This window comes from Oncorhynchus mykiss, chromosome 20 (assembly GCF_013265735.2).
Source record: "Oncorhynchus mykiss isolate Arlee chromosome 20, USDA_OmykA_1.1, whole genome shotgun sequence".
In the NCBI taxonomy this organism is placed as follows: Eukaryota; Metazoa; Chordata; class Actinopteri; order Salmoniformes; family Salmonidae; genus Oncorhynchus; species Oncorhynchus mykiss.
This window is the reverse complement of record NC_048584.1, coordinates 26,792,732-26,802,305: the sequence shown is the minus strand read 5'-3', so window position 1 is coordinate 26,802,305 and position 9,574 is coordinate 26,792,732. Positions and strand designations below refer to the sequence as shown.

The 9,574-nt window shown below is 39.0% G+C and overlaps 1 protein-coding gene across 1 annotated transcript; it reads right to left on the bottom strand.

Moving 5' to 3' along the window:
• Nucleotides 1-180: 180 nt before the first annotated feature.
• On the bottom strand, nucleotides 181-7,132 carry si:zfos-1056e6.1 (uncharacterized protein LOC107988029 homolog). The gene is made up of 9 exons (XM_036956086.1): nucleotides 6,716-7,132; nucleotides 4,876-4,943; nucleotides 4,715-4,768; nucleotides 4,522-4,586; nucleotides 4,345-4,382; nucleotides 1,036-1,115; nucleotides 891-953; nucleotides 674-724; nucleotides 181-493 (listed from the first exon to the last, which is right to left on the bottom strand). Exons 1-9 carry the CDS (start codon nucleotides 6,789-6,791, stop codon nucleotides 440-442), a joined length of 549 nt encoding a protein of 182 aa, XP_036811981.1. The 5' UTR covers nucleotides 6,792-7,132; the 3' UTR covers nucleotides 181-439.
• Nucleotides 7,133-9,574: the final 2,442 nt, after the last annotated feature.

Sequence of the window (9,574 nt, the reverse complement as noted above, 5' to 3'; positions counted from 1 at the left end):
ATGTAGCAAAGCATCATGCCAATTGTTTCATACCGCTAGCCTGGGTGGGTACAAGTCTGTTTGTGCGATCATTCTACTCCTTGCCACTCCCCTTGTCATGTTAGGTGATGGAATGATTGCACAAACAGACTTGTACAAAGGCTAGTTGGAACTACTGTTCCCAAAATACTGATAGCTCAGTTTATTTTTTTTTTGGGGGGGGGGGGTGAACATTTTATACCAAGTATTTCCAACAGCAAATTGATTTTCTACACCACTCAAACTCATACATTTTCAAGATATGCTACACTGCAGATAACATCAAATAATACAATGTCATACTAGGTATATATTAATCAGATTTACCATTACTCTTAAATCTGCTCATATGGCTATGGTAAAATTGACAGTATAAACAAATGGAAAGTACATAAAACATGTTGGGCTTAGGTGTTTTGTTTTACCACATAGGGGTTCTGATGAACATCCCCATCCAGCTGTGAGAATCAGCCATCTGAAACAATAATTGCATCTATAATAAACACAATCTGAATGTAACATAGCCAGTAGACTGTGGTACACACCTCTTTGTGCTCGATTAAAGTAAACCCTCATCTTATGTGCAGTAACAGAACATCTATTTTTTATTTATTTTCTTCTGCCTATATTTGTCATAAGCAATACTTATGCTTACCTGCATTCTTTTATGAAGAAATCTCAACTGTTGGTTCAGCAACTCTATTTCCTATTAAAATAAAACAGAATTCAGCCGACATATGTATGATGATACTGTAGTTCCAATATTTTACATGAGTCATTTAGAAGACGCTCTTATCCAGAGCGACTTACATTAGTGAGTGCAAACATTTTGATACTTTTTTCGTACAACATGATGGATTCTTATGATGTACCTGATAAATTTTCTCATGACGTCTTAATTTAATCTGAGGAAACAGTTCTTCAAGTCTCACTATCTGAAAAAATAAATAATGACAAATCAATGCTTTTTCCTCTCTGGATTATGAATATAGAAAGACCTTAGAAATATTGTCTTACCCTTCTGACAACACCTTGTAGTCTTGTTCGCATACTTTTATTGATTACTGTCATGGCAATGGTCCGTGGTTTTGGAATGACTTAGAATCAACAAATACACCACAACGTCAATCACGCATTATAACAAGAAGGGAAACATAGATTTTATATACAGTGAGCTACAAAAGTATTGGGACAGTGACACATTTTTTGTTGTTTTGGCTCTGTACTCCAGCACTTTGGATTTGAAATTATACATGTTAAAGTGCATAAAATCATATTCATTTAATTTTCATCCATATCGTGTGAACCGTTTAGAAATTACAGCACTTTTTGTATATAGTCACCACATTTTAGGGGACCAAAAGTATTGGGACAAATTCACTTACATGTGTATTAAAGTAGTCAAAAGTTTAGTTTGGTCCCATATTCCTAGCATGCAATTATTACATCAAGCTTGTGACTCTACACACTTGTTGGATGCATTTACTGTTTGTTTTGGTTGTCTTTCAGATTATTTTGTGCAGATAGAAATTAATGGTAAATAATGTATTGTCATTTTGCAGTCACTTCTATTGTAAGTAAGAATAGAATGTTTCTAAACACTTCTACACGAATTGTGAATAATGATGAGTGACAAAGTTACAGATGCACAAATATCATACCACGAAGACCTCTCACCATTATAATAAAAGAGGTTAGCGGGAGGTATGATAATTGTGCATTTAACTTTCTCACACATTATTCACGATTCATTGAGGATTAACCGTAATAATGGTAGCATCCACATTAATGTATGTAGAAGTGTTTACAAACATTCTTATTTACAATAAAAGGTGACTCCAAAATGACACAATACATTATTTACCATTAATTTATATTGGGTACAAAATCATCTGAAACACAACTAAAACAAACAGCAAATGCATTTAACGAGTTTGTAGAGTCACAAGCTTGACAATCATTGCATGCTAGGAATATGGGGACCAAATACTAAACTTTTGGCTACTTTAATGAATATACACTGTGTGTGTTCTTTCCATGACATAGACTGACACACAGGTGAATCCAGGTGAAAGCTACAATCCCCTTATTGATACCACGTGTTAAATCCACTTCAATCCGTGTAGTTGAATGGGAGCAGACAGATTAAAGAAGGATTTTTAAGCTTTGAGACGATTGAGACATGGATTGTATATATGTGCCATGCAGAGGGTGAACGAGTAAGGGAAAGATTTAAGTGCCTTTGAACGGGGTATGGTAGTAGGTGCCAGGTGTCAAGAATGGCAATGTTGCTGGGTTTTTCACACTCAATAGTTTCCCATGTGTAGCAAAAATGGTCCACCACCAAAAGGACATTCAGCCAACTTGACACAACTATGGGAAGCATTGAAATCAACAATGGCCAGCTTGCATGTGGAGAGCTTGACACCTTGTAGCGTCCTTGCCCTGACAAATTGAGGCTGTTCCGAGGGCAAAAGATGGGGTGCAACTCAATATTAGGAAGTTGTTCTTAATGTTTTGTGAATTTAGTGAATTAGTGAATTTGTCAAAAATACTTTTGGTCCCCTAAAATGGGGGGACTATGTACAGTGCCTTGCGAAAGTATTCGGCCCCCTTGAACTTTGCGACCTTTTGCCACATTTCAGGCTTCAAACATAAAGATATAAAACTGTATTTTTTTGTGAAGAATCAACAACAAGTGGGACACAATCATGAAGTGGAATGACATTTATTGGATATTTCAAACTTTTTTAACAAATCAAAAACTGAAAAATTGGGCGTGCAAAATTATTCAGCCCCCTTAAGTTAATACTTTGTAGCGCCACCTTTTGCTGCGATTACAGCTGTAAGTCGCTTGGGGTATGTCTCTATCAGTTTTGCACATCGAGAGACCCATTCCTCCTTGCAAAACAGCTCGAGCTCAGTGAGGTTGGATGGAGAGCATTTGTGAACAGCAGTTTTCAGTTCTTTCCACAGATTCTCGATTGGATTCAGGTCTGGACTTTGACTTGGCCATTCTAACACCTGGATATGTTTATTTTTGAACCATTCCATTGTAGATTTTGCTTTATGTTTTGGATCATTGTCTTGTTGGAAGACAAATCTCCGTCCCAGTCTCAGGTCTTTTGCAGACTCCATCAGGTTTTCTTCCAGAATGGTCCTGTATTTGGCTCCATCCATCTTCCCATCAATTTTAACCATATTCCCTGCAGGCCCAAACCATGATGCTGCCACCACCATGTTTGACAGTGGGGATGGTGTGTTCAGCTGTGTTGCTTTTACGCCAAACATAACGTTTTGCATTGTTGCCAAAAAGTTCAATTTTGGTTTCATCTGACCAGAGCACCTTCTTCCACATGTTTGGTGTGTCTCCCAGGTGGCTTGTGGCAAACTTTAAACAACACTTTTTATGGATATATTTAAGAAATGGCTTTCTTCTTGCCACTCTTCCATAAAGGCCAGATTTGTGCAATATACAACTGATTGTTGTCCTATGGACAGAGTCTCCCACCTCAGCTGTAGATCTCTGCAGTTCATCCAGAGTGATCATGGGCCTCTTGGCTGCATCTCTGATCAGTCTTCTCCTTGTATGAGCTGAAAGTTTAGAGGGACGGCCAGGTCTTGGTAGATTTGCAGTGGTCTGATACTCCTTCCATTTCAATATTATCGCTTGCACAGTGCTCCTTGGGATGTTTAAAGCTTGGGAAATCTTTTTGTATCCAAATCCGGCTTTAAACTTCTTCACAACAGTATCTCGGACCTGCCTGGTGTGTTCCTTGTTCTTCATGATGCTCTCTGCGCTTTTAACGGACCTCTGAGACTATCACAGTGCAGGTGCATTTATACGGAGACTTGATTACACACAGGTGGATTGTATTTATCATCATTAGTCATTTAGGTCAACATTGGATCATTCAGAGATCCTCACTGAACTTCTGGAGAGTTTTCTGCACTGAAAGTAAAGGGGCTGAATAATTTTGCACGCCCAATTTTTCAGTTTTTGATTTGTTAAAAAAGTTTGAAATATCCAATAAATGTCGTTCCACTTCATGATTGTGTCCCACTTGTTGTTGATTCTTCACAAAAAAATACAGTTTTATATCTTTATGTTTGAAGCCTGAAATGTGGCAAAAGGTCGCAAAGTTCAAGGGGGGCGAATACTTTCGCAAGGCACTGTACAAAAATTGCTGTTGTTTCAGAGTGTCAAGTGCTGGACTACAGAGCCCCAAAACGTTTCACTGTCCTAATACTTTTGTAGCTCACCATATATCTGTTATTTAAATTATATTTTAATGTGAAATGTGAGGATATAAGTTAAATGTGTACCATGCTGAAAGACTGTTGCCACTTCCAGCACATATGGCCTATGAATCAAAATATATTGACATTAATGTTATGCACTGATAGAATGAATTACACTTGAATATTTTTTATTTTTACATGAAATATACATTTTAGTAAATGATTGGCTCACAGTAACATACTGAATGTTGCAGTACTTACATGTGCTTGCTGTTGACTGGTATAAAGCTGTTGAATGGAATCAGACAGCCCTTGTGGTTTCTTATCTAGAAATATGCCATCATTTGGTAAGGGATACATTATAATAGTGTCAGTCAGTATACAGTACATGGTACAATAATTTGAGACTGAATTTTAGGAAACAGAACTTTATAAAAGAAGATATATGGCATACCTTAAATGTCTGTGTCACATTAGCAGAATTCAATCCAAACAAATGTGTTATGATCTTGAAGAAGAGAGAGAGAGGGCGAAAAAGAGAGAGCGAGAGAGCTATTAGTATGGGGGAGAAACCTGACCTGACAATTTGGCCTACTGCTGAACCACTCTGCCTACCTGTTTAACTGTAGTGGCCTCCATACCCTTTGGAATGGTGACCTCTTGCAATGCAATGACTCTGTCATCTGGAATAGGAGGAACACATCTAATTTGTAATGAATTCAGCTTTTTATGTGTGCAACTGCAAGAAATAATCACAGATGGTTTATAATGTGAAGCCTTGATAGGGGGCTTCCATTTAATTTCAAGTAGCCTTGCTGGCTATCATTTCTCAGTGAACTGTGCATCAACAAAGATGTCAAATCCACCTGCTTCCCGCTGGTTGAAGTTGGGCTGGAAGAATGTACTACATTTGTATTATACTGAACAAAAATATAAAAGCAACATGTAAAGTGTTGGTTCCATGTTTCATGAGCTAAAATAAAAGATCCCAGAAATTATATGCACAAAAAACATATTTCTCAACAAAAAAAATGTAGCACACCTGACAGGTGGCATATCAAGAAATGGATTAAACAGCTTGATCAGTACACAGGTGCACCTTGTGCTGGGGACAATAAAAGGCCACTCTAAAATGTGCAGTTTTGTTAAATAACACAAGGCCACAGATGTATCAAGTTGAGGGAGAGTGCATCTGGCATGCTGACTGCAGGAATGTCTAGCAGAGCTGTTGCCATAGAATTTAACGTTACTTTCTCTACCATAAGCCACCTCCAACATCTTTTTGAGAATTTGGCAGGAGTCCAAGCGGCCTTACAAGCGCAGACCATGTGTAACCATTGTCTGAGACCAGCCACCTGGACAACTGATAAAACTGTGGGTTTGCACAACCGAATTTCTGCACAAACTGTCAGAAACCGTCACAGGGAAGCAGATGGCAGAGTGTGCATGGCGTTGTGTGGGCGAGCAGTTTGCTTAACATTGTAAACAGAGTGGTGTCGGTGGGGTTACAGTATGGGCAGGCATAAGCTACAGACAAAGAACACAATTGCATTTTATCGATGTCAATTTGAATGCACAGATCCTTATAGGCCCATTGTCGTGCCATTCACCTCTGTTTCAGCATGATAATGCTGAAGGATCATGCCGCAAGGATCTGTTACACAATTCTTGAAAGCTGAAAATGTCCAAGTTCTTCTATGGCCTGGATACTCACGAGACATGTCACCTTGTTTGGAATTCTCTGGAGCGACATGTACTACAGCATGTTCCAGTTCCCGCCAACATCCAGAAACTTTGCACAACCTTTGAAGACGTGTCGAACAACATACACAGGCCACAATCAACAGCCGGGATCAACTCTATGTTAAGGAGATGTGTCACACTGCATGAGGCAAATGGTGGACACAGCAGATACGGACTGGTTTTCTGATCCACGCTCCTACCTTTTTTAAAGGTAACTGAGACCAACAGATTTGTATATACCTGTATTCCCAGTCGTGAAATCCATAGATTTGGGCCTAGTTTATTTATTTAAATTGACTGATGTCCTTATAAACTAACTCAGTCAAATCTTTAAAATTGTTGCATGCTGCGTTTATATTTTTGTTACGTGTAAATATTTAGGGCTGCCGTTTTGATCTTGATAAGGGGGTAGCTAGATTTGTATGTCATTTCAGATGCAACCCACGACTAGCACGAGCTAAAATTTAACCCAGAGATGAAACCCAGAGAGAGACTTTATATGGAAACCAGTATAAACACAGCGTCAGGGAGCAACAATAAATCACATTTATTTATAAAGCCCTTCTTACATCAGCTGATATCTCAAAGTGCTGTACAGAAACCCAGCCTAAAACCCCCAAACAGCAATGCAGGTGTAGAAGCAAAATAAATCAAAAGAAACCTAACGTTTACGCAACTCCAACCAAAAGGATGAATTAAAAAATAGACCAACCGTTTTTATCAAGTCTCCTCAGTGCAATCCAAGCTTTTGATAAACTTTGAGAATTATCACGACGAATATTTGTCATTTTATCAACGCAGCGCCGGCCAAATCAAGCTTGAAGGAAGCCCCGTTTTTAAATGTATTTATACATCAATGTCTTGCAAGCCCGTGTTTTGATAATGATGATTTGTCGCCACAGATAGTATGTTTTTGTTTCTAGCGTTATGGCTAGAAGGATTTGGCCTACAGCTTCATCTAGTGGTCGAGTCGGGGATAACACTTGACTGTAATTTTGAGGCGAAATCTCACCCTAACTCTTTTCCTAACATTAACGTAATTCTTCTAACCTACTACGTAAATTCACTTAACCTGTTATGTAAACAAACCCTCTCTCGCGACAAATCGTCTGTCGTTTCCGCAGTGGGTGGGCTCTGAACCTTTGGACTACCAACCTCTGAGATGCCAGCAAGCTTGCACAAGAACAAAAAAGTCTCGCGATGAAGATGTAATAATACAAAAAGAACACAATGGTCGAAATTTTACTAGAAAATGTTAACATACATAGAATATTGTTTTACAACATTCAAATAAGGAAAATAATTAGCCTTAATATCACAAATAATATGACGTAATTGACAATTATTAACAGCATCAAGATGAATGACTACTAGATATTAGGAATCAAATTGTATTTGTCACATGCGCCGAAATGCTTACTTACAAGCCCTTAACCAACAATGCAGTTTTAAGAAAAATAAGAAATAAAGTAACAAATAATTAAAGAGCAGCAGTAAAATAACAATAGCGAGGCTATATACAGGGGATACAAAGTCAATGTGCGGGGCCACCGGTTAGTCGAGGTAATATTTACACTACCGTTCAAAAGTTTGGGGTCACTGAGAAATGTCCTTGTTTTTGGAATAAAAGCACACTTGTTGTCCATTAAAATAACATAAAATTGATCAGAAGCACACTCTTCTAGGCAGAGTTGCAAAGAAAAAGCCATATCTTAGACTGGCCAATAAAAAAAAAAATATTAAGATGGGCAAAAGAACACAGACACTGGACAGAGGAACTCTGCCTAGAAGCGGGTACTATTTAATGAAGCTGCCAGTTAAGGACTTGTGAGGTGTCTGTTTCTCAAACTAGACACTCTAATGTACTTATCATCTTGCTCAGTTGTGTACCGGGGCCTCCCACTCCTCTTTCTTTTCTGGTTAGAGCCAGTTTTTGCTGTTCTGTGAAGGGAGTAGTACACAGAGTTGTACAAGATCTAAAGTGTCTTGGCAATTTCTTGCATGGAATAGCCTTCATTTTGCAGAACAAGAAAATACTGACTAATTTCAGAAGAAATGCCTGTAATCAGACTCACAAATGCTTATTCTCCAGATACTCAACTAGTCTAAAGAAGGCCAGCTTTATTGCTTCTTAAATCAGAACAACAGTTTTCAGCTGTACTAACATAATTGCAAAAGAGTTTTCTAATGATCAATTAGCCTTTTAAAATTATACACTTGGATTAGCTAACACAATGTGCCATTGGAACACAGGAGTGATGGTTGCTGATAAATGGGCCTCTGTACGCATATGTAGATATTCCATTTATTTTTTTATTTTTTAAAATCTGCCGTTTTGAGCTACAATAGTCATTTACAACATTAACAATGTCTACACTGTATTCCTGATGAATTGTATGTTATTTTAATGGACAAAAAAAGTAATTTTCCTTCAAAACAAGGACATTTCTAAGTGACCCCAAACTTTTGAACGGTAGTGTACATATGCGTAGAGTTATTAAAGTGACCTATGCATAGATAATAACAGATAGTTGCAGCAGCGTAAAATGGGGGGGGGGGGGTGCAATGCCAGTAGTCTGAGTAGCCATTTGATTAGATGTACAGCTTGGGGGTAGAAGCGGTTTAGAAGCCTCTTCAACCTAGACTTGGTGCTCCGGTACCGCTTGCCGTGTGGTAGCATAGAGAACAGTCTATGACTAGGGTGTCTGAACATTTTTAGGGCCTTCCTCTGACACCGCCTGGTATAGAGGACCTGAATGGCAGAAAGTTTGGCAGTGATACAACCAGTCAGGCTGCTCTCGAGGTTGAAAGGTTGAAAATGTCAGTGAAGACACTTGCCAGTTGGTCAGCGCATGCTCGGAGTACACATCCTGGTAATCCTTCTGGCTCTGCGGCCTTGTGAATGTTGACCTGTTTAAAGGTCTTACTCACATCGGCTGCGGAGAGCGTGATCACACAGTCATCCGGAACAGCCGGTGCTCTCATGCATGTTTCAGTGTTTCTTGCCTCGAAGCGAGCATATAAGTAATTAATCTCGTCTGGTAGGCTTGTGTCACTTGGCAGCTCTCGGATGTTCATCCCTTTGTCGTCCGTAATAGTTTGCAAGCCCTGCCACATCCGATGAGCGTCGGAGCCAGCGTAGTATGATTCGATCTTAGTCCTGTATTGACGCTTTGCCTGTTTGATGGTTCGTCGGAGGGAATCGCGGGATTTCTTAGAGTCCCGCTCCTTGAAAGCGGCAGCTCTACTCTTTAGCTCAGTGAGGATGTTTTTATTCCTGCTTCCTGCTTTAATTTTTGCTTGTAAGCAGGAATCAGGAGGATAGAAGTATGGTCAGATTTGCCAAATGGGTGAGGGATAGCTTTGTATGCAGAGTAAAGGTGGTCTAGAGTTTTCTTTTCACTCTGGTTGCACATTTAACATGCTGATAGCAATGAGGTAAAATGGATTTCAGTTCCCTGCATTAAAGCGCCACTTCTGGATGAGTGTTTTTCAGTTTGCTTATGGCGGTATACATCTAATTGAGTCTTAATTAGTCTTAGTGCCAGCATCGGCAAAAAATACAGATAAA

What these genes read in the sequence shown, in the direction of transcription:
- si:zfos-1056e6.1 (XM_036956086.1), bottom strand. Translation starts at nt 6,791, where the DNA reads ATGACAAATATTCGTCGTGATAATTCTCAAAGTTTATCAAAAGCTTGG. An exon ending in TACAAGGTGTTGTCAGAAGG is followed by an intron (nt 954 to 1,035) that starts GTAAGACAATAT and finishes TTATTTTTTCAG; the next exon opens with ATAGTGAGACTTGAAGAACT. An exon ending in GTCATGAGAAAATTTATCAG is followed by an intron (nt 725 to 890) that starts GTACATCATAAG and finishes TTATTTTAATAG; the next exon opens with GAAATAGAGTTGCTGAACCA.